Here is a 26,104-nt window from a genome sequence, read left to right on the forward strand (position 1 = left end):
CAAACAAGACACACTACATTCACATTCTTTATTAAAAATGCCCTTTTGACCCCACCTGCTCCAGGGGTGTTGTACCATGGTTGACCCTGCGCTCTGACCCCAGCTTAGTTGGGCCGGAAGGTAGGGGGTTCAAGCCCCAGCACCACCAAAATGCCACTGTTGGGCCCTTGAGCAAGGCCCTTAACCCTATCTGCGCCAGGCCGTATCATGGCTGACCCTGCGCTCTGACCCCAGCTTAGCTGGGATATGTTAAAACTAATAAATTTCACTGTATACATGCAAAGAACTGTGTGTATAATGTGTGACCAAAATAAAGGATTCTATTCTATTCTAGTGAATCATGAATGAGAATCACCATTAAAAATAATGACCAAAACAAAACCTAAAATGTGACTTAACTGTCAAAAATAGCCTTCATTGTGTTCATGCAATATATATATGTATATATGTATGTATGTAACTGTATGTATATATATACATACAGTTGGTAAAGAGGGGGGCTGACCTCTCTACCAACTGCTTAAAACAAAATCATATAACTCCAATCAATTGTTTTTCTTGCCCTGTTTACCTGGTCATTGAGCACACGACCATTACTTACCCACCCATCCACAGCAAAAACTTAATTAAACTGCATTTCAAATCTATTCCTCTCATGACTATTGTTTAATTAGATGTAAACTGAGCCTCAGCCTTAACTGCACCTTGACCGAATGCCAATATATTGACTGGTCAAAGAATGGGAAAAAGAAAGAATGAAAGAAAACAGAAAGTCAAAGATGAAAAAAAGTCAAGACAAAACAAAGAAAGAGAAAGAAAATCTATGTCAAACCAATTCAGGCAATTAGATTAAATGATGGCAAGACACAAAACATTTTTTGTTAAAAAAAATGTCTTCCTATGCCAGCTTAAGATACAGCGTGAATTATAGGTAAGCCAATTGTAAGTTGATTTCACCTAAACATGTAACACTGTGGCTCTGTCCTGCTATCAAACCATTCCTCTGTTTATTTGAGAATCCTGTCCAGCCCGACATAACCACTGTGTTGGAAAACCTGTTTTGTTTGTCATTACCTTTGCAATTCAATTTAGTGATGCTAGTGGCACAGGGGGGTGTCCAGGTTATTTTTTGCCAGGGTTGGCAAGAGGTGAGTAAAGGGCATCCAGTAAGTTCATCTGACAGGGCCTGTGCCACTAGCATCACTAAATTGAATTGCAAAGGTGGGTTGGGGTGGAAATGGTTTTGGGGGGGGTGTTATGGACCATGCGCGACACAGCTGGGTTAATGCCGACATGATATTAAGCCTGATTTTTACTCGCCAACAATTTTGTGGAGATTGCCGACAAAAGCCTGAAATCGTAAATCGCAATTCAGAGCACGTTCCCGTGAGCGACGAGCACAATGTATGAACTATCAAAGGTCGCGATCGCTAACACGTCGCCGAGGCATTGCTGATGTCAGTGAGATATCTACAATGTTAAATATCTGAATGTGACCTGTCTGCGACTCCAAATCGTGCAATGTGAACGGCAGCGTTGATCTACAGCCAATGAGAGAGCAAGAAACGGGGCACGGGAAGTTTCTGCAAAGTGGGAGGTGTCCTGATGTACCTGCAACAGAACATCAACTAGCATTGCTGCGGTATCAAGAAAGTCTAATTGGACCGAAGAAATGGAGAACAAATTAGTGGAACATTGACAGGAGCACCAATGACTATTTGATGTTTCATCTGAACTGTCCCACCACTGGCTAGAGAAAGAGAAGTGTTGGAGAGAAATTGCCAATTCTCTTGGAGTTAGCAAATAGGTCGATTTTTCAGTAGGAGGTACTTTTTCGTATTTTAACCAATAAAATATATGATTAAAAACATACACATCATATTCTGAAATGCATAACATATGATCATGCATTTGTTTTCATATCTCGTAACACGTCTCAAGTGTACTCTGTTGTGAAACGTAATTTGGAGTCCAGGCAGAGTCGTCGGGGATTCGTCAATAGTGAAATGTTTTGTAATGTGTTCACACCTGTCGCAGATTTGTCGTGTAACTTGAAAACGCTACGACTTAAATGACAAGACAGACAGTTGTGTAATACGAACGGTATCACGATCCAACGTCGTTGAAAGTGGTGTATAGGCATAAGCCATTGTGCACTGTATCCAGGACACGAGAGGGGCCAAGTTGGTGTGGCAAAGCTCATATTTAGGGTGGCTGCCACCCCTTGCCACCATATGACCCCTTCTGGCCCCACCCCTGTAGCGGCACAGAAATGACACTCATTGGGTTGAAGGAAAAACTATATTGAAAAGATGTTGTTGTCTCATGAACGACTCACCTTTAGAGGTGTGTTCCTCGCTTCTGGAAACTCTCTTTCATCCAGACGGTCCCATCGCTGGAGAAACTGTTGCACAACTGGGTTTTCAGGATTGATTATTTGAAAGCCACTTATGTTTGCTCCACCAAGAAAGACCTTATCCAGACTGATGTTGGTGAAGCCCTTGAAGAAGAAAAACAGGAAGCGCAGATCTATAAGATGGATAATTTTTTTTTTTATCACATTAAGAAGAAGAGAAGGTTGAAGTATTGCTAAAACCCTAACATGTCCAATTGCAAAAGTTTTGCAAACAGCTCTCTTTAAAACATGCATTAAATGGCCTGTGGGCAACATAGTCATTACACAACGTCAATGACTTAATTTAAACGGCATATTTCGCGCCTTTTTAAGCTGGATTGTAGGCGATTAGTGAATAAGACACAGGTTTTTGCACTTCTTCATAATTCTACATAATTTGCCCAAAAATATTATGTTAAAGGGATATATAAAACATAAAAAAACCCACAAAATAAAAACCATATATCTTGGAATAGTACACACAAAAATGACAATTCTCTCATAATTTACTCACTTTTATGTTATTTTAAACTCGTATGACTTTCTTTCTTCCGAGGAACACAAACAAAGATATTGTGTTTGAGAAATTAAGTGTTTTTATCCATACAATGCAAGTGAATGGTGACCAAACTTTCAAGCTCCAAAAAACACACAAAGGTAGCATAAAGGTAATCCATATGACTCAAAGAACAGACCAAAATGTATCTCTGTTTTCACTATAAATCTTGACATTGAATTCTCTAGGCGCAATCAAGATTGCAAGCTTGATTACTCTTCCTAGCGCTTAATGCATGCACAGAGCTCAAGGAAGGATAATCAAGCTTAATTTTATGATTTCCAAGGACACTGCTGGAGATACACTTTGATCTATTCTCACTCAAAACTAATTGGATCGCTTCAGAAGACATGGATTAAACCACATGATTCATTTCAATTACCTTTATGCTACCTTTATGTCCTTTTTGGAGCTTTAGAGTTTTGTCCATATTCACTTGTATTGTATGGATTTATTCACATCACATATTCATCAAAAATGTAAAATGAGTTTGAGACAGCATTAGGGTAAGAAAATGATGAAAGAATAATCATTATTAGGAGAACTATTCCATTAAAACAAACAAGGCCTCATCCACACTAATATATTTTCACACTAATACATGTTCGCTGTCCATGTCTGCATATCGCGGCGCTGTTTTGTGGTCCGTTCTGCATAACGCTGCACCGCATTTGATCTTATCATGGTGCATTTGGCACGTTTCTCGTCCGACCCACCGGTCCGCTCAGTTCTCCTGATGGACAGTCCACCCCTGATCAGCCCCAAAGTGCGTCGGCCCACCGGGAAAATGCCCGGTATGCCAGATTACCAGTCCAGCCCTGCACAGAGAGGAGCCCTGTTGACCCTCACGACTGTGTGTTAGTAAGTGTAAAAAAATATCAGATCATTTGACATAACAAGTGTTACTGGTCCAGCTCGACCCACTCCGAACAGAATTCGAACTGGCGTCTCCGGCATGGGAGGCCCCTAGTGTAGGGAGGCCCCTACAGCCACTAGTGTCAGGTTCAAGATTTCAAATTGTAAAACCCAAAGAAACTAATGATCTTTGTGAATTCAATTTGAAATTAATGATATTTGTATAATTCATTTTTGAAAAGATGTTTGAAAGATAATTTGTTTAAAGGAATTAAATGTGTAGACTCCCATGTATTCAAGGTGTAAGAACAAATATTGTATTACGCCTTTTAAAAGCGGAAGTGTGTAATAGTTATAGTTCACCCAAAAATGAAAATTCTCTCATCATTTACTCACCCTCATGCCATCACTGATGGACATAACTTTCTTTCTCCTGCTGAACACAAATGAAGATTTTTAGAAGAATTTCTCAGCTCTGTAGGTCCATACAATGCAAGTGAATGGTGACCAGAACTTTGAACGTCCAAATATCACATAAAGATAGCATAAAGTAATCCATACAACTCCAGTAGTTAAATGCATGTCTTCTGAACTGATATGATAGTGTGGGTGAGAAACAGATACAAATGTAAGTCATTTTTTTACCATAAATCTCCACCTTTGACCAGCCCCAACAGGTAGGAGAAAGTGAAAAAGAAGATTGTGGAATTGAAAGTGAAAGTGGAGATTATTTGTACAAAATTACTTAAATATTGATCTGTTTCTCACCCAAACGTATCATATTTCTTCAGAAGACATGGATTAAACCACTGGAGTTGTAAGGATTGCTTTTTTGCTGTATTTATAATCTTTTGGTGCTTCAAAGTTTTGGTCACAATTTACTTGCATTGTATGGACCTACAGAGCTGAAACATACTTTTAAAATCGTCATTGGTGTTCTGCAGAAGAAAGAAAGCCATACACCTCTGAGATAGCATGAGGGTGAGTAAATGATGAGAGAATTTATATTTTTGGGTGAACCATTCCCAGCGGCCCATCTAGCCCGACACAACAACATTGATGTGATCAAAGGCAAGAGTTAGAGGTGGGACTATCTGTTTGTTCACTCGACAGCAGATAGGGGGCATGTTTGAAATATTGTTTGAAAAAATATATATTTTTGAAATGTTATATGGTGGCACTGGACACACTTCAGCTTTAAGCTTATACAGCCAACATACAAAGATGACTTTTCTAAGAACTTAGCATGTGTGCTTTTTAAACTACTTTTAATATATTTTTCTTTTCTTTATCTTTGACATCACTATTTGTTAGGGAGATATATACATTATATTCCCACTCTGAGTTTGAAAACAAAGCTTTGCTGAAACTTACCAGATTGGCAATAACATAATGGTATCCCCGACTGTTCTTCCCCAGCGCCACCACCTACAGGAAAGAGAATCGGTAACAGTTTACCATCCATGCAAAAATAACACAGGGGTATTACACCGTCCCTCAGGTGAGCGGCTCACTTTAAGTGACAGTGACAAACACGCTCAACAATGATGGATGCGTCCTCATACAGCCGATGCTGGTGTGCTGTGACTGACAGGCATTGAGCAGGCTTTAGTATACAGGATAACAGGAATAAACACACAGGCAAAACCCTACACATCTGTCTTCCTCAACCCATTTCCCTTGTGCATGTACAAAGTGTGTCACAGCTAAACCAGTTTAGTGTGTCACAGCTAAACCGACCTCCCCTTAAATCATATATCCATGACCAACCACTGTATGGAAAAAATGATGCAATGAAAGTGAATGGTGACGGAGGCTAAAATTCTGCCAAACATCTCCTAACAAGAACGAGTCAAACAGTCATACAGGTTTGCACCAACATGAGGATGAGTAAATTATGATAGCATATTCATTTTTTGGTGAACGATCCCTTTAAAGGGGTAGTTCACCCCAAAGTGAAAATTCTCTCATCATTTACTCATCCTCATTCCATCCCATTGTGTATGACTTTCTTACTTCAGCAGAACACATATGAAGATTTTTAGAAACATATCTCAGCTCTGTTGGCTCATACAATGAAAGTGAATGTGATCAGACCTTTATAGCTCCAAAAATCACATAAAGGCAGCATAAAAGTGATCCATATGACTCCAGTGGTTAAAGCCATGTCTCCTAAAGCGGTATGATAGGTGTGATTGAGAAAAGTCCTTTTTTACTCTAAATTTCCACTTTAACTTTAACTTTCAGATGTGAAAGTAAAACTTAACAGGCACCACATGTGAGGAAAGGGAAAGTGGAGATTTTAGAAATTTAGAACCTTTCTCACCCACATCTATTCCATTACTTCTAAAGATATGGATTTAACCAGTGGAGTCTTATGGATTACTTCTATGTTTCCTTTATGTGATTTTTGGAGCTACAAAAGGTCTGATCACCATTCACTTCCATTGTATGGACCTACAGAGCTGAGATATTCATCTAAAATCTATCTTTGTGTTCTAATGAAGAAAGAAGATCATACACATTTGGGATGGCATGGGGTGAGTAAATGATGAGAGAATTTTCATTTTTTGTTGAACTATCACTTTAAGTGAACCAAAGTTCTCTTTGTATTCATACTGTATATGGCCCCGAAAAGTGGCCTCAGATCTCAGTGTGGTCCATTTTCCATACACTGTTGTACCTTTGCATGGCAACCTGTAACGTTCAAATATATTTTGAATTATGCGAATATAAAAGCAGGGAACCTGGTTGCTTGATGCTATGTATCTAATAGACTACCAGATTGTCAATTTGTAATTTTTGAATTCCACAGTTTATTTTCAAATATTATATTTTCAGATATTTTCATCATATTGAGTATTATATATATACAAGTTTGATGCCACTATAAAATGTTTCTGCTCGCTCAGAAGCTCAGAGCTGTGTTCATCTTTTTGCAGACTTTGCCTTTGTTGATGTCCTTGAGTGATTGCCATCTTTTTCATGCTTGGAAACGTTCGCACAAGAGAAGACGGATTCCCAAAGCACTAATGCTCATCTCATCAGATCACTGAAGCATGCTGGTCAATTCTGACAGCAGCAACAATACAAATTAACATCACGCCATGAAATGGCAATAACAGAGTTTCTAAACAGAAGAATGAGTGCATGGAGAGAGTGAGCAAAATAATTATTTACCATCCTATACAGAAAAACTCTGGCATAACTTTCTGTCATCATTTACTCACCCTCATGTCGTTGCAAACCAGCATGAATTTCTTTCTTACATGGAAGACAAAAGGAGATGTTTTGCAGAATGTTCACGTTTTGTTTATCCACGTAGCAACAGTGGACAGTGAGTGCTTTTACATGCACGATCTTACACCCATTATGCTCAATAAGCCGATGACGTGTAAGGTCATGATAACAAAGTAAAAGGTTTAAGCACATGCGCATTTTTGCCAATTACCACGATTTTGCTATACATGTACAGACATTTACTAGCATTCTTACTGGCTTATACAAAGTGCCAAAACGTTTGTGTGCACGTCTGTTTATATTTTGACATCAAAAGCAGAGAATAACCTGATGATTTCAAATCTCATGTAAACATGGTTTTATTGGCTTGTCTGATTATTTTAATGCGCTTATTTTTGGCAGTTATCAGCGCATTTGTGTGCATGTACACGCACTCAGTGACTAGGGTCTGTCAGGCCCAAGAAATGACAAAAAAGACTTATGACTTGTGCACCACATTTCAAGTCCTATATTTTTCACACAAATCTATCACATGTCTTCAGAAGACTTGGAAAATGCTGCACAAGTTTTATCGACTACTTTCAAGGTGCATTTATAGACCTTTTTGGAGCTTGACAGTCCCTAACCACTAAATTATTTAGTTGTTTGTGAAAGGCCAGTGTGCAGATTATTCCAAAACATCTCCTTTTGTGTTCCACAGAAGAAAGAAAGTCACATGAGTTGAGTAAATTATGCTAGAAGGTTGATTTTTGGGTGAATTCGAATGGTTCTTTTGATGCCCTTGACTTTTGGCTCCAATGACGCCAGTGAGGATATCAATCCCGTCCCACAAACAAATACTGCAGCAGGCACCTCACACCTGAGCCAGAGCTGGCTGAAGAACAGAGATTACAACTGAACTTCACAGCCTGTGAGCCAGCAAGGCCACTCCACAACCTTGATCTGGACACAGTCGGAGTCTAATGATGCTATTCCATTTACAGGGTCCAGGCCAACACCTGACAGATACACAAAAACCCACACAGCACAGAGGTAGCAACTCACAGGCAACATTCATCATTAGGCGATCTCACGAAAACACGTCCAGGTCACATTTCACTCCCAAATCAAAAGAGAAAAACCTGGTCTCAAAGTGCATGTTACTATACCTACATTTGAAACTGCACTTTTACTGTAGCGCATGACTTTCAAGCCAATACATTTTACATTTATGCTTTTGGCAGATGCTTTTATCCTGGAGTTAAGTGCCTTGCTCAAGGACACAATGGTGGCATCTTGGTGGTGCTGGGGCTTGAACCCCCAACCTTCTGGTCAGTAACCCTGAGCCTCAACCACTGAGCCACCACTGCCCCATATGTTTGCATTACATAACCTAAAAATTAGGGTAGGGAGGTCGTTTTCGTTATTTTAAAACTCGATAGAGTATTAGCCTTTAATTTAACATTTAATTTAAGAATTGAACTTGCTTTTAGTGCCACACAGTGGACATTTCACTTCAGAAATGTCTCGATACGTGTAATCAACTTCGTACTACCATTTTAGAAAAACGTTGCCACAGTCACGTCATTTTCATGAAAAAAAGAAAGGAAAAGATAGAAAAAAGACATGATTTCCATCTTTGGGTGAACTGTCCTTTTAACTCACAAATAACCTGGAATGGCCTTTTAAAAATCATTTGTGACACTGTTAAATATGGAATTAGAATAGGCCACAACTATAATATTTCACAACAGCAGATTACTGGAATCCTTGTATATAATATAGAGTTTGCAGGATCAAGGTGGGATGATTTCTGAGAAGCATTATGGGATTGGATTTAGAGCTTTGCTCTCAGTTAACGTGAAGTAAATACCCGAAGATTCTTCCACTCTTGTAATCTTCCTCCACCCGCTGACAAATTGATCCCACCTCCAGCGCCGTCACCTGTGTGTTAGCCGGGCGGAAAAGATTAAGAGTTCTTGAAGGAAGACTTCACCTCTTTGTGATGAGCAAAGACAGACCGGAGAGACCCTGTGCTCATGCACATCCAGAATCAATGCACGTGGATCAGTGTATGTGCAGTAAATGACAGCTACAATAATGCATTCAAGGTTCAATTAAACCAGACTCAAGACTGCTGGCTCATTTCAGCTCAGCTCTGACATTTAGCTAGAAAACATCCATGACTGAAATGATTTATTTTGTTATTACTTTTTTAAACAAAGATAGGATAAACATAAATGATGATTAAATGCCATGGATCAATATTTACTGAGTAATCCATTATTTAGAATGGGGGGGGGGTCGCATATGATTTAGAGCAAAACTAGAGGTCTAAAATAACTTTTGTGGTTTTACCGGTGGCAGCATCATTATTTAATTTTATTTTTGTACTTTGTTTACTTCTTGCATCATTATCTTTAACACCCTATATGGTAAAATCCCAGACATATGGGGCCATCAATGTGGCTCCTTACATGAATTGTAACATTTGCCATATTATAAATGGCCGAAAAGCGAATGTGGGTCACACCGCATGAAGCTAGTTTTTCTTGTCCAACAAAAACAAATACTGTTGAAACTAGAAATGTGCCCTTATTTATTCACATAAACAATGATGTCAACATCTCGATTTTCAAGAGTCCAAAAATACACTATTACTTACAGACAATGAGCATGTTTACATGTGCATTCTTACACCGATTAGGCTTAATAAGCCGACAATGTGTGCGGTCAAGTGCCTTTTCTTTAACAAGGCCAAAAAACAGCTGAAGAATCAAATAATATTTTTGCCAATTACCCTGAATGTGCATTGCATGTAAACACCTTAAAGGGATAGTTCACCCAAAAATGAAAATTCTCTCATCGTTGACTCACCCTCATGCCATCCCAGATGTGGATGACTTTCTTTCATCTGCCGAACTCAAATTAAGATTTTTAGAAATATTTTTCAGCTATTTTGGTCCATACAATGCAAGTGAATGGGTGCAAATGTTTTTTTTTTTGGTGATTCACATACCCCCCTCATAATTTCTGTTCTGCATAAAAAGAAAGTCATACACATCTGGGATGGCATGAGGGTGAGTGAATGATGAGAGAATTTACATTTTGGTTGAACTATCCCTTTAACCGCTGTTTTAACCAGCTTATCCAATGTTTGCATGTGTTGTGCGCATTTTGACATCAAAATCAGGGAATATTACATGATTATTTAAAATTGTACATAGACATGGATTTCTTGCATAGTCATATTATTTTTAAATAAGCTGACTTTTGCTAACTTTCCATTTAAACCACAGATCAGTCAAAATGCAAAAATAGCATTTGTCGTTGTAGGCAGTCATATGGGGCTTTGCCTTATCTGTTGATTCACAGCAGGGGTGCAGCTTGGGTAACAAAAGAACTGCTGCATCATCAATTCCTCCTGCAACACTTACCTCATGTCATGACCAATCAATAACTGCTCTTCAGAAATCATTGTGGGGGGGAGGCTGAGGGAGGACGAAACGCTTTCCAAAAGCTCTCTAGAACACTCAGTTATCTTCATTTTACCTCCCTCAGGCTGGCTTTTATGTGGGCAGTCCATGTGGTCTCGGGGGATCCATTATAATTAACTGGCAGTAGCATCTGTACATCGCCTCTACTCTTGCATGCCTTGAATTTAGACGACTGTGTGCTGAGCGGATCTGACTCGTTTACGGTACAAGTTTCATGTTTGTGAAACATTCTACACACTCACATGGAGAAATCGTAAGGATTCATATGACTTTTCTAAATTTGGACATCGTTTCCATCTAATAGGCGACAATTACTTGCTTCTATCACACACAACAGCTTCCTATCATGTTTGCACACTCTACTGATCGGTTTGGTTTAGATAAGGGGTTTGGGTAAGGGAATAATATTTATAAGCATGTCCTTAACACCTCGTGTGCGGAACTCGTGCTTACTTCCGCTTTAAACATCCGGGCATTTGCACGTGATGAAATCGTACCAACGAACTCGTACGAAATCATACGAAATAGCTAACTCATAAAATATGTGCGAATTTTCATGAGACTGGGTTGGAAACATTAGAACTTGTTAAATATTGGTTTCTGCCCAAATCACCATTGTTGCGTCACAGTGTGAAACCTAAAGGAATATTTCGGGTTTAATACAAGTTGAGCTCACCTGACAGCATTTGAGGCATAATGTTGATACCACAAAAATGCATTTTTACTCATTCCTCCTTTTCTTTCAAAAAAGCAAAAATCGAGGTAACAGTGAGGCACTTACAATGGAAGTGAACGAGCTTGTTGTCAATTGAGCTTAACTGGTATTGAACCCGGAATATTCCTTTAATCCAAGTTAAATGGCTTAATATTTACCAAAATGTTAGGCCTACCCTGAGAAAATAGTATTGCATCTAATAATTGCTAATCTAAAAAAACAAACAACAAAAAAAAACACTTAAAGAGACAGTTCACCCAGAAAAGAAAATTCTTTCATCTTTATGTCATTCCAAACCCAAACTTAAAAGTTGATGTTAGGCAGAATGTTAGCTGCGGTCACCATTCACTTTCATTGCATGTCCTTTTAATAAAATGCACATGAATGGTGACTGAGGCGAGCACTCTGCCTTGTTTTAACGCAGTGGTTGATTGACAGGTCAGTAGGCTGTCCTTCGTTCCTGCCTGAGGTGCATCAGGCCTGTACACTAGATGGACATTTTTGTCTTGCTGTAACTTGCGAATGAACGCTGTGTTTTAAAGATGCTGTGTCATGTTAAAAGAACCTGAATTAAAAATAACTAAATTTTTTTACTTAAAATTGTAATTTATACAATAAAATATGACTTGTATATTAAAACTCCAATGAGCTATATACCTTCAATGGATCAAGTGAACCAACACTCATGGTGGACCTTCCAACCTGGGCAACCAAGTGTCACTCCCTATCTGGGACAAATGCTTCAATATGTCCCATATGCCTGATCCATCTGAAATCCTTAAATCAATCAACCCTGTTACTTATTGTCTAAACTTGCCATTTCATCTAAGAAGCATCCACATTTTCCTGTTAAAGGCTGCAGAGTCAGATCATGACTTGCAAATCAATACTTCCCCTTGTTTTGTGACCATTTCCCCACTCCCCTTTAACCTGGAAGATAACCCAGATAATGGCATCTAGTCCCTGCTAAATTCTCAACATCAGACAGACCTTCTCAGATATCTGGTTGACTGGGAGTGGTGTGATCTGGAGGTGTTCCAATATATTCCAGGTGCAGACATTATAGACTGAAGAATTACATTGGTTGTGGAAAAGTGCTGCCCAACCCTATGTAAGATATCTTGGCAAAGACTTGGAACTGCCAGTAGAGGTAGAATATCATCAACTACACCAAAGAACATGACCAGGGGACATCCCAAATTAGTTTGCTGTTTCAAAGCTTGGGAGATATAATAGAGTTTTAAAGAACCAAAATGCTTGTTTTAGTGTTTGTTTGCATTCTTTGCAAGGGAGGAGGGATACGCCGTAGTAGAGTTCTCGCCACTACCATCCACCCCAACGGAGCAGCCGCAGCCATCTGCCAGAGGACGAGGAGCCCAGCCACCTGAAAGAGGACGATGGCCGCCGACCGCGAGGGGAGAAGGGGCTCCTAACTGACCGTCTGGAGCGGTCAGGGCCGCTGCCAGGGGTGCAGGAGTCGCCTACCGGCCGCTGAAACGGGGCGGGGTTTAAGACCGCCGACCGCGAGCGGGAAGGGGCTCACTGGCGAGAGTTTATCATTAAACCATTATTTATATCATCAAGCCGGTTCTTGCCTCCTCCTTTCTATCGAATACCTTTACAATGTGCTAGACGGATGTTGCACTGCGTTTTGTCCAACAGCAAGAGTCAGGTAAAAAGGAACGTCAGATTTTAAAAGCTTGTCTCTGCGTTTTGTTCTATACACAAATGAATCAATTGTTGCAGTACAGCACAGTGATGCTAAATAGATAAATTCATAGGTATTGAGTAGCTCGGATAATTTGGTGTTGGAAGAAACTGATAAAAAAACCGAGGTTCATATCGAACTCCAATATGACATTTCAAAATGACTTATGATTGCAGACTTTGGTACCTTGGCAAATCTGAGCATAGTGTAAGGGGCTGTTCACACCGAACGTGTTTCTGTATCCATCTGCACTGTTTTACCATTGTTTCTCTATGTAAACATGTGGTAGACAGACATGTTTGACCATTGTGTCGCACCTTGCTTTCTTTTCAGCATCTCATTTTTTTAGACACTGTGACAGGTTACAAAGACACTGTCATACACGTTCTGTCATACACTATGCCAAATGGTCTGAACGACCTAACTTTCTCCATTGTTTTTCCTACATTTCCTTAGGAAAAATAAAAATAGACCCAAATGAGACAACTGCTGACTGATTGTTGAAAATCAATGCACATAGCATCGATCAAAAAATTGAGTTATGGGCAAATTTGATTAGAACTTCTGGAGAAAACTCCAATTTCGATATGACTTTTTTTTTTTTTTTTGCAGATTTTGGTATCCTGGCAAATCTGAGCACAGTGTGAGGCATTGTGGAGATCTCTTCTGAAACTCTAGGGGTTTCAGTCTTATTCTGAGAAGCACAGACTTTCAGATTCAGGTCCCTACGGTTGAGGAAATTCTCGTCAGCCTGATGATTCTTAAGTCAGCTGATTCAACTTGAGTATATTCAACTATCACAAGAAGAAACACAACAAAGTGCGGCTTACTGTTATTGTATTTTAAGCATGATTTTGGATAAAGTTCTGTATTCTGTTTGACTATTGCCTGATTCTGAATCCTGTTTCATTGCTGTCTTCGTCTGTTTGCCTCTTGCAGTAAACTCTAACCCCATAATCCCATTACATTTTTAAAGTGACACGTTAAATGCTCTCCAGAGTCTCTGAGCTTTTAAGAGATTTTAAGGTCTCAGTCTTTAGGACTTTCCTCGGATGACTCTAGTTCTGCTATAGTTTTGCTCTCACATCTTCAGTCAGCTTCTGTTTGTGACAGTTTCCACAGTTTAAAGAATATCCAACTAATCTCTTTGCATTTTATTTAGATTTTGTGCCTCAAAATGAGTTAGCGCTTTCTTAAAAATGAACCTGTTGAATAAAAGCTGAATCTACATGTGGCATCTTGATGCATATCTTCAGAAACACAGGATATTATTTGTGTATTTTTGTTTCATGGGGATCCAGATCGTTGAAATTCAAAAGACTTTTCTACAATAATTTTAATGAATGGATGAATGATTATAGAGTCGTCACCCTTTGTCTACTCTTCCAACATAAACAACTCAGGAAACTGTGAGGCCTGTGAGCTGTGAGGTCACCGGGAACGAAAAAAAGGACCGATACATTTGCCAGACCAAATAATCAGCCACTGTTTATCCATTTAGCTTTCCCGTGCAGCAGTTCCAAAATCTACTGACAACCTTGTCGATGATAATTTCATTAATTAATAGGGCTGTCAATTGATTAACATCTTTAATCAAATTAATTACATGGTGTCCCGATTAATTAATCATGATTAATCACATATACAAATATTTGCTGAGAAAGCCCCTCATATAACAATAATTCAATATATAATGATGAAATAATTATACTTACCTATATCTTTAAATATTTAAAAATTATATATATATTATAAAACATTTTCAGATAATTAAAATGCATTACATTCTTGTAGCAGAAGAGTTAATCTTTGATAAGACTATACAGAAAGCGGCTTTAGAATATAATGTATTGTTTACTACCATATTATTGATTATAAGTCAGTCATTGACATACAGTTCACAGTAATCCATTACACAAGTGAATTTGTCAATCAGTTGGAGATTTATTATGAGGGCTTGTTTAAGGACCCATCAATGTACACCTGCGTCAGACATGCTTGTGTAGTGTCTCGGGTGCATTGCGTCAAAAACATAAAATTTTTAGGTCACTGTTACAAGTCACAAGTTAAATATAGTTTAATACTTAAAACACATCTTGATATCCCTTAGTTCAGATTTGCGCTCCATCAAATGTTTTTGAATGTAAGAACGTAACGCATGTTTGTGTTGTGTTGTCTGCTGGATGGTTGTTTTGTTCACTGTATAAACTGTGTGTTGCTCACACAGCTGAAGTTTCACTTCCTGCCCTCTGGAGTAAACAGGTGGTACTACAAGCATTCCTCAGAAATCTCCCTTATTACAGTCCGGGGGCATTGCGATTAATTGCGTAAATTTTTTGAACGCGTTCTTTTTAATAAAATTAATCGCACTGAATTAACGCGTTAAATAGACAGCCCTAATAATTAATAATTTTGATTAACTATTGTGTCAAATAAATGTCATTTAAGTAACTGTGTGCCTCATTTTTATAATTTTCATTATCATCCATTATGGAGCCATTGCGCCATCCAAATCATGTGCACTTTTCACACAAATGCAATACATACAATGCAAAAATAGTTTTCTTAGTTTTGCAGGAAAAACATATATACATCCTTAAAACAAGAGAAATTAACTTGAGAAGCACAGTGACATGGAAATATGCTAATAGGGTAAGACAAATAAACTTGTTTCACCTTCACACACACACACACACACACACACACATGTTGTGTTTCCATGTTTTATGGGGACTTTCCATAGACATAATGGTTTTTATACTGTACAAACTTTATATTCTATCCCCTAAACCTAACCCTACCCCTAAACCTAACCCTCACAGAAAACTTTCTGCATTTTTACATTTTAAAAAACATAATTTAGTGTGATTTATAAGCTGTTTTCCTCATGGGGACCGACAAAATGTCCCCACAAGGTCAAACATTTCGGGTTTTACTATCCTTATGGGGACATTTGGTCCCCACAAAGTGATAAATACACGCTCACACACACACACACACACACACACACACACACACACACACACACACACACACACACACACACACACCGATTTTTTTCATTAAAAAAAAATTTTGACATTGAAACGCATAAATCTTAGAAATAGGTAAAATAGTTTTTTCTTACCCCTTTGGGAAATAGTTTTTTTTTAGCCCACAAAATTGTTTTTTTTTGGGAATATATTTAAATTTAGTTGCCTCTGAAATTGTCTGAAAACAATACAATTACTGAGAAAAATGTGTTTTGAAATTGCACCAGGATTAGCTGATTTCAAATCAACCAAATTAAATTAAATTTACCAGCTGAAATGTATGATTTTGTTTATACTTTTTCTGAAGAAAGATAAACAATTATGCCAAAATATTAAATGCCATGAATCAAGTAATCCATGAGTTAAAATGACAATATTTTGCTAATGATTTAGATGAAGTAAAATTGCAAAATCTGCTTACAAATAAAATAATGTTGCCACCACCTTTCAAAGGATATTATTTGTTTAATTTAGAAATTGTTTTTACCTATAATTTTGCTCCAAAAATAATTGGACCCCCAAAACAATAATAAATAAATAAACAGTATTACTCAAATATTGATCCATTGAATTCAATATTTTGTCTTTCATCAACATTTATGTTTATATTATTTCAGATCAAGTTAATTTAGTTAATTTTAACTAAATTAAAAATTTGAGTGATCAGGTTAAGTTGACATGGAATAACCTACCAAGTCCTTATAAAAGCAAACAATGGTATTAAAAATAAATAAATACATCATGAATAAAACTGAATGATGATCGTTTTGTAGCATCACATTTTTTCCATATTCATACCTACAGTAATATGGCAAATGAGATGTCACTCGCCTCTTCAGATGACATCATGCTGTCACATGGTTAAATAACATCCTGAGCGTAAAGCCCAGATCACAAGCTAGTTTTCCTCTTGAAAAGGCACAAGTCCCTCTGTGCACCACTGTAAGGGCATCGCTTATAAATTATTGCGATGGCTTGACATACTCAGTATAGCAAGGCAGTAAAAGCTGTCACCATTGCTCCTTGCAAAGCTTAACTCAGCTGTTGAAACCCTCTGGAGACCAGCTCACCATCCCCGACATGCGCAGAGCGGCTCAACATCACAAAATTCAGATGGATTACGGTGAGCAGAACTCTATAGCGCAATTCTCCTGTCTGGCTTCAGCTTTCGACTCAGGTCTCTGAAGGACTGTGGTCCAGCAGCTTATCTCAGCTATCAGTGTCAGCCGGGCTGGGGAGATTATTTCAATTAGATCCAGTTTAGCCAATACATGCTGAGGTCGGAAAAGGGATTAAAAACTTGCCAGCCCCCAGGAGGCAATAACACAGAATTCCCACTGTAATTTCCCTAATTCCTTTCCTTCTCACCTCTAAATCGGCAGCAATATTTATGAGAGGTACAACCGTAGGCAAAGACAGTGTGCAAGACTCCATTTCATTAACAGCTTGCAAGGACTTTGAGTTTTAGAGGACAAAACCTGAATAAGCTCAGGCTAATAAGGAATGCAATGTAAATTTACATTGCATTCCTTATTAGCCTGAGCGTATTCAGAGCTGCCATGCAAGGTGCTAGCCTGCCATTGGGAGCAACTTGGGGTTCAGTGTCTTGCCCAAGGACACTTCGGCACGTGGAGTCATGTGGGCTGGTTATTGAACCACCAACCCTGTGATTAGTGGCCGACCCGCTCTACAAACTGACCACCCGATTATACACATTTTTACTCTATCTTTTGAAAAACAATACATTTTAATGCTTGTATTAAAGACTCACCAACATATATACACTTACTGTATTCCAACACAGATAGCTTATGCGGTAGCCCACGTGATAGGGTATCCGACTTAAAGTCAGAGTACTGTGGTTTAAGTCTAGCCATGAACTTAAGCTGACCCGTGACCTAACAGAGTACATGGAAGTGGCACGAAATGAGGTGGATGCTTCAGAAAATTTGCTTTTTCATTTAGCTTCTGCATTTTAAAATACTAATGGTTAATTTTCGGAGTGGTGGTGGCACAGTGGGCTAAAGCACATAACTGGTAATCAGAAGGTTGCTGGTTCAATCCCCACAGCCACCACCATTGTGTCCTTGAGCAAGACAGTTAACTCCAGGTTGGTCCGGGGGGATTGTTCCTGTAGTAAGGGCACTGTAAGTCGCTTTGGATAAAAGCATCTGCCAAATGCATAAATGGTCCGTAATTCACCTATGTTCTGTAGAAGCCATGCGTCTGTCAAGGTCCTGTCACACTGTCAGTATGGGTTTTGGTCTGACAGGACCGTGGCATCATCGTTCCAATTCCTGTCTTGTGTTTCGTTGCCTGTCTTTGTGTGAGTGTGCGGTTTCATTTGTATTCCCTGCTGTGCACTCTTCGATCCCTCGTTTGTTGTCTTGTGAGAGCACGTGGCTTTGTTTTGTTTCTGTAACGCCGCTTGCTTCTCTGTCTTACGTCATACCCCGCCTCCTTGTTTGCCCATTATATGTTCATTTGTTACACCTGCCCTGTATTAACTTGTATGAAATCTCCTCATGTTTGCTATCCAGTGCCAGTTCTCCTTGTTTCCAGTCTTGTGTGTTAGTGTTTCCAGTCGGTCTTGCTAGTGTGTTCAGTCTTCCCTGCCGGTCCTGTTTGCTCCTCCTGGTTCCTGTTTCTGTCCGGTCAGTCCTATTTACCCCTGCCCCAGCGTAGATTACCTTTTTTTCCCTTCTGGGTAGTTAATGTTTATTTTTCCCCCTCGTAGGAGTTTTATGTTGGATTTTTATATTTTATTTTATTATTTAATAAATCTTTATTTTTCACTCTGCGTTTGTGTCTTGAGCCTCTCAATCCGTAACCGCATCAGACCCAAATGTAACACTACAGGGTACTTGTACACTGCTCTCTTATTTTAGTTGAAATTTCAGTGTAAATATTCTTCTCACACTGCATATGCCGCAAAATTGAAAAGGATACTAATTTCAGATTGAAGGCTGCTTAAAATATACAGTCACTGTTGACCATGGGGCGCTTTGTTGTTTGTAACGCCCATTTTTGTCCTTTAAAATATTGGAGTACTGACAACATCGTTTGTGCAATTTGATTCAGAATTCTTCAGTAAAAATGTTATCATATTGGCCACAGCAAATTAAGACTAAATATATTCTGAATTAAATTTACTCACAACAAAACAAAACACAATATTTAGCACACAAAACAAAATATTCAACAAAGAGCTACAGGTGAAACTCGAAAAATTAGAATATCGTGCAAAAGTTCATTAATTTCAGTAATTCAACTTAAACGGTGAAACTAATATATTATATAGACTCATTACAAGCAAAGTAAGATATTTCAAGCCTTTATTTGATATAATTTTTATGATTATGGCTTACAGCTTATGAAAACCCCAAATTCAGAATCTCAGAAAATTAGAATATTACATGAAATCAATAAAAAAAAGGATTTTAAATACAGAAATGTCGGCCCTCTGAAAAGTATAATCATGCATATGTACTCAGTACTTGGTTTGGGCCCCTTTTGCATTAATTACTGCCTCAATGCGGCGTGGCATGGATGCTATCAGCCTGTGGCACTGCTGAGGTGTTATGGAAGACCAAGATGCTTCAATAGCGGCCTTCAGCTCTTCTGCATTGTTTGGTCTCATGTCTCTCATCTTTCTCTTGGCAATGCCCCATAGATTCTCTATGGGGTTCAGGTCAGGCGAGTTTGCTGGCCAATCAAGCACAGTAATACCATGGTCATTGAACCAGGTTTTGGTACTTTTGGCAGTGTGGGCAGGTGCCAAGTCCTGCTGGAAAATGAAGTCAGCATCTCCATAAAGCTTGTCTGCTGAAGGAAGGATGAAGTGCTCTAAAATGTCCCGGTAGACGACTGCGTTGACTCTCGACTTAATAAAGTACAGTGGACCAACACCAGCCGATGACATGGCTCCCCAAACCAACACAGACTGTGGAAACTTCACACTGGACTTCAAGCATCTTGGATTGTGTGCCTCTCCATTCTTCCTCCAGACTCTGGGACCTTGGTTTCCAAATGAGATGCAAAATTTGCTCTCATCAGAAAAGAGGACTTTGGACCACTGAGCAACAGACCAGTTCTTTTTTTCTTTAGCCCAGGTAAGACGTTTGACATTTGAAGCCCATGTCCAGGACCCGTCTGTGTGTGGTGGCTCTTGATGCAGTAACTCCAGCCTCAGTCCACTCCTTGTGAAGCTCCCCACACATTTGAATGGCCTTTTCCTGACAATCCTCTCCAGGCTACGGTCATCCCTGCTGCTTGTGCACCTTTTTCTTCCACACTTTTCCCTTCAACTTAACTTTCTATTAATGTGCTTTGATACAGCACTTTGAGAACATCCAACTTCTTTTGCAATTACCTTTTGAGGCTTTCCCTCCTTGTGGAGGGTGTCAATGATGGTTTTCTGCACAACTGTCAGGTCAGCAGTCTTCCCCATGATTGTGAATTCAACTGAACCAGACTGAGAGACCATTTAAAGGCTCAGGAACCCTTTGCAGGTGTTTAGCTGATTAGAGTGTGACACTTTGAGCCTACAATACTGAACCTTTTCACAATATTCTAATTTTCTGAGATTCTGAATTTGGGGTTTTCATAAGCTGTAAGCCATAATCATCAAAATTATGTCAAATAAAGGCTTGAAATATCTTACTTTGCTTGTAATGAGTCTACATAATATATTAGTTTCACCTTTTAAGTTGAATTACTGAAATTAATGAACTTTTGCACGATATTCAAATTTTTCGAGTTTCACCTGTATTGTGCTACGGGAGCTAATACATTTAAATGAGCACTAACAAGGACATTTCAATTTCGTTCACAAAGGGCCATGCTGACCTATTAGAGACCAGAGAGAAGCGGAGAGTTGTGGTGAAAGATCTGCTCGCACATTACAGTCATTTTAATTGTACGCTCTGTGAAACCATCCACTGTTCTGTGAAGTCATCCGTGTGGAAAAGACACAGTTAGAGTGATGGACTTCAGAAATATAAAAAAATTAGCAATTAAGAATCTTGCTGAATGAATGAATCTGCTCACATCCAACAGTTTAAGGGGTTTATAAGTATGGAAGAGACGTCTAACCGTGTTAACACCAGTAGCGATGTGTCAAAACAAAATAACATCCATTATAAGCACTCAATATGTTGCGTCACGAAATAGCAACAAAAGGCATCTTCTTTACATTAAGTGTAAAAAGTGTTAGATGATATTTGCACCGGGTATATATATATATATATTAGGGAATTAATCACAAGACATTTTTTATGGAATTAATTACATGGTCTCCTGATTAATTAATCACGATTAATCGCATATAGGCCTACAAATATTTGCTGAGAAAGCCCCTCATATAACAATACAAAAAACAGCTTTAGAATACAATGTATTGTTCATTACCATATTATTGATCATAAGTCAGTCATTGACATACAGTTCACAGCAATCCATTACACAAGTGAATTTGTCAATCAGTTGGAGATTTATTATGAGGGCTTGTTTAAGGACCCGTCAATGTACACCTGCCTCAGAAATGCTTGTGTAGCGTCTCGGGTGCGTTGCATCATAAACATGAAATGTTTAGGTCACTGTGTCAAGTTAAATATAGTTTAATACTCAATCTTTAAACACATCTTGAGATCCCTTAGTTCGGATTTGCGCTCCTTCAAGTGTTTTGAACGCAAGAACGTAACACATCTTTGTTTTGATGCTGCTGGATGGTTGTTCACTGTATAAACTGCACGTTGCTCTTACAGCTGAAGTTTCACTTACTGCCCTCTGGAGTAAACAGGTGGTACTACAAGCTTGCATTTCTCAGGAATCTTCCCCTTATTTACATTTATGCATTTGGCAGACGCTTTTTATCCAAAGCGAATTACAGAGCACTTATTACAGGGACAATCTCCCTGGAGCAACCTGGAGTTAAGTGCCTTGTTCAAGGACACAATGGTGGTGGCTGTGGGGATCGAACCAGTGACCTTCTGATTACAAGTTATGCGCTTAGCCCACTACGCCACCACCACTCCTTATGCGTTTTTTTTGTCAAATTAATCGCACTGAATTAATGCGTTAAATCGACAGCCCTAATATATATATATATATATGAATGATGTGTAATTAAAATGCATAATTTAATTTAATCATTAAGTAATTAGCTTTTGATTAAATATTTAGTTTTATTACTATCAGTATTAGCATTATTTATTAATGCTAACTTCTGCTAGATAAATCCAGGCTTTATGATACTTTATACATTTTCTCAATTATTGAATACTGTCAGTGATGAGCACATTCTTCGTTTTTTTTGACCACGTAACATATTCTAGTTAATTAATTTTTGTTTACTTTGAACTTACTTTATACATTCATACTTTCAGATACATTAAATGTGCCAATAGGGCAAGAAAAATAAACATGTTTTCCCTTTGAATTAAGTTTTTCTTTTTCTTACCCCAGATAGTTTTTTCTTGCTTTAGGCAAAAGCCTCATAAAACTATGTTAGATGTCTCTGAAAACAAGACTCAATATCGTATGTTATTTTGTTTCTAAAGTAAATTTAACTTGATTCAAAATACAGTACACCGTATATTGCAGCACATGTTGGAGTTTTTTGGAAGTTTAAAATTTTCTAGTAATTATTTTATTTAATATTTAACAAACATTATTATTTTTTTATTTTATTTATTTTTTACCCCCTTTTCTCCCCAATTTGGAATGCCCAATTCCCACTCGTGGTGGTGCGGTTACTCACCTCAATCTGGGTGGTGGAGGACATGTCTCAGTTGTCTCTGCTTCTGAAACAGTCAATCCGTGCATCTTTTCACGTGACTCGCTGTGCATGACACCTCGGAGACTCACAGCATGTGGAGACTCATGCTACTCTCCATGATCCACGCACAACTCACCACACGCCCCAATGAGAGCGAGAACAGCTAATCGCGACCACGAAGAGGTTACCCCATGTGACTCAACCCTCCCTAGCAATTGGGCCAATTTGGTTGCTTAGGAGACCTGGCTGGAGTCACTCAGCACACCCTGGATTCAAACTCGCGACTCCAGGAGTGGTAGTCAGCGTCTTTACCACTGAGCTACCCAGGCCCCCTTTAATAAACGTTCTTAAAAGAAATTACTGGACTTTTGTTACTCAGGTTCAACGTATGCTCACAAAATATTGTGGTACACTATTAGTTAGAAGAAGTAGATGGAGTGCGACCACAATATACTATATATAAATACCCACAATATATTTAAAATAACTTCTTATATCAAAGTCAGTTTGTGATGTTTCTGGTTTCTATTGTACTAATTTAAATCATCTTTTGGTTCTAACCACATGTATACGTGGTTGTAACATATATATAAACAGGGTCCAAATGTAACTTTTGGCACCCCTGTCAATTGCAGGTGAATAATCTCCATCTCTTGGTGAAACTGCACCTGTCACAAAAATGTGATGACATCCTCATTTTGTTCCAAATATTTTCATTTTGGGGAAAGGAATTTTCCACCTAAGTATTGCAACATGAAATTTGAAGAAAAACTAAACTTTAAACATCCTGGTAGCACTTTATGATAAGGTTAAATTTTTTAACATTAGTAAATGCATTAGGTATCGTAAACAATGACCAAATGTTATTTTTTGCCCAGCATTTGTTAATCTTTGTTAATGTTAGTTAATAAAAATACAATTGTTCATTGTCATTCCTAGTGCCCTAACTTATGTTAACATATATAACTTTTGATTTAATGAAAAATGTGCTAGTATAGGTTGAAATGAACATTAACAAAGATGAATAAATACTGTAAAATTATTGTTCATCGTTAGTTTGTGTAAAATGATCCTAGATTAACTTCAGACTGTAAAAAGGTAAAAGTCGTTAGAAGTATTGCTCCACAACAGACACCTGAATCAACTTTTAAAATACTAAAAATGTGCTTGACTACACCATGTCTGTATATATGGCCGGTAATAACACTCTTCTCCATTATTTGATGAATTACTGCATGTTGCTATAATCAATAGAAAATGTACACAAACTCTTCTTTTGTTTTTGCTGTGAAATACCTCACACGAAAGTGGCACAACAGTTTAGTGAATTCACCCATCAGTATCAGACATTTCAAAAGAAAACAGTCGAGCAGGAAACCGGAAGGTGAAAGCACAGACTTTACCTGCTCTAAGATGACATTGATTCTGTCCACTTCACAGTCGATGAGGTAGCGCTTCTCCTGTCTCCTGTCCATTTCCTCAATGATACGCCGGAACTCCTGGGGGTCTGTTATGCTGCCCACCGACCGCGCCGTTACCTGCCAGTTGTTTGACACTGCTGCCTCCATTATGGCTTGAAGAATGGAGAATCCTGGAGAAAAACAATACTTTTTGTGTTAGCTCATAGTCCACGGCTTTATAGGTGTTGACATGCTGTCATGTAAAAAATATTCAGTGTGCGTATTCAATTTCCCACAAACAGATAGATAGATAGATAGATAGATAGATAGATAGATAGATAGATAGATAGATAGATAGACAGATAGATGGGAGGGTTGGTGGATAGATAGATAGATAGATAGATAGATAGATAGATAGATAGATAGATAGATAGATAGATAGATAGATAGATAGATAGATAGATAGATAGATAGATAGATAGATAGATAGATAGATGGGTTGGTGGGAAGATAGATAGATAGATAGATAGATAGATAGATAGATAGATAGATAGATAGATAGATAGATAGATAGATAGATAGATAGATGGGTTGGTGGGAAGATAGATAGATAGAGATAGATAGATAGATAGATAGATAGATAGATAGATAGATAGATAGATAGATAGATAGATAGATAGATAGATAGATAGATGGATGGATGAGTCGGTTGGTGGATAGACAGACAGACAGACAGACAGATAGATAGATAGATAGATAGATAGATAGATAGATAGATGTCAATAGATGGATGGATGGATAGATAGATAGATAGACAGACAGACAGACAGACAGACAGACAGACAGACAGACAGATAGATAGATAGATAGATAGATAGATAGATAGATAGATAGATAGATAGATAGATAGATAGATAGATAGATGGGTTGGTGGGAAGATAGATAGATAGATAGATAGATAGATAGATAGATAGATAGATAGATAGATAGATAGATAGATGGATGGATGGATGGATGAGTCGGTTGGTGGATAGATAGATAGATAGATAGATAGATAGATAGATAGATAGATAGATAGATGGATGGATAGAGTCGGTTGGTGGATAGATAGATAGATAGATAGATAGATAGATAGATAGATAGATAGATAGATGGATGGATGGATGGATGAGTCGGTTGGTGGATAGATAGATAGATAGATAGATAGATAGATAGATAGATAGATAGATAGATAGATAGATAGATAGATAGATAGATGGATGGATGGATGGATGAGTCGGTTGGTGGATAGACAGACAGACAGACAGATAGATAGATAGATAGATAGATAGATAGATAGATAGATAGATAGATAGATAGATGGATGGATGGATGGATGAGTCGGTTGGTGGATAGACAGACAGACAGATAGATAGATAGATAGATAGATAGATAGATAGATAGATAGATAGATAGATAGATAGATAGATGTCAATAGATGGATGGATGGATGGATGAGTCGGTTGGTGGATAGATAGATAGACAGACAGACAGACAGATAGATAGATAGATAGATAGTTAAGCGTGCTTTTCCCATAAACATGCATTTAAACAAATGCTGATTTAATAAAGTGATATTATTGGATAGCCTGCGTAATTACGTGGATTATGCAAATACATCATTCAGGGGCAAGATCACGTGCCGCTGCCCTTCTAAAGCCTTATTGCAGGCACTGAACGCAGGCACGGCTACAACAAAGTCAACACTTTTTGGAAACTCCTCTATACTGCAGACTGCTTGAACTTCACTGTGTGATTTCTCAATTGAGGCTTTGCACAGCTCAGTTGCTCTGCCCGGTCCAGGTGCCGTGAAAGCCCTGTGCCTGCTTTCCCAGCATGCAGCTGCCAGCGTACCTCTCCCCATCCCATTAAATGACTTTCAGAAAAACACCTATGCACCTCACCACTCA

General features: G+C 38.4%; 1 protein-coding gene across 4 annotated transcripts in view; it reads right to left on the reverse strand.

Moving 5' to 3' along the window:
* LOC127662997 (glutamate receptor 3-like) overlaps window positions 1–26,104 on the reverse strand; it is a 164,333-nt gene that overhangs the window by 59,508 nt on the left and 78,721 nt on the right. For all 4 annotated transcript variants that reach the window (XR_007972948.1, XM_052154372.1, XM_052154371.1 and 1 more), the window contains exons 4-6: window positions 24,159–24,346; window positions 5,181–5,234; window positions 2,339–2,500 (exon numbers count right to left, since the gene is read on the reverse strand). Coding sequence is in view for 3 of the 4 variants with exons in the window: in XM_052154372.1 (XP_052010332.1) it covers window positions 2,339–2,500; window positions 5,181–5,234; window positions 24,159–24,346 (404 nt within the window). In the remaining variant the exon portion in view is untranslated. The remainder of the gene's footprint in view (window positions 1–2,338; window positions 2,501–5,180; window positions 5,235–24,158; window positions 24,347–26,104) is intronic.

The sequence above is a fragment of the Xyrauchen texanus genome, chromosome 23 (genome assembly GCF_025860055.1).
Source record: "Xyrauchen texanus isolate HMW12.3.18 chromosome 23, RBS_HiC_50CHRs, whole genome shotgun sequence".
In the NCBI taxonomy this organism is placed as follows: Eukaryota; Metazoa; Chordata; class Actinopteri; order Cypriniformes; family Catostomidae; genus Xyrauchen; species Xyrauchen texanus.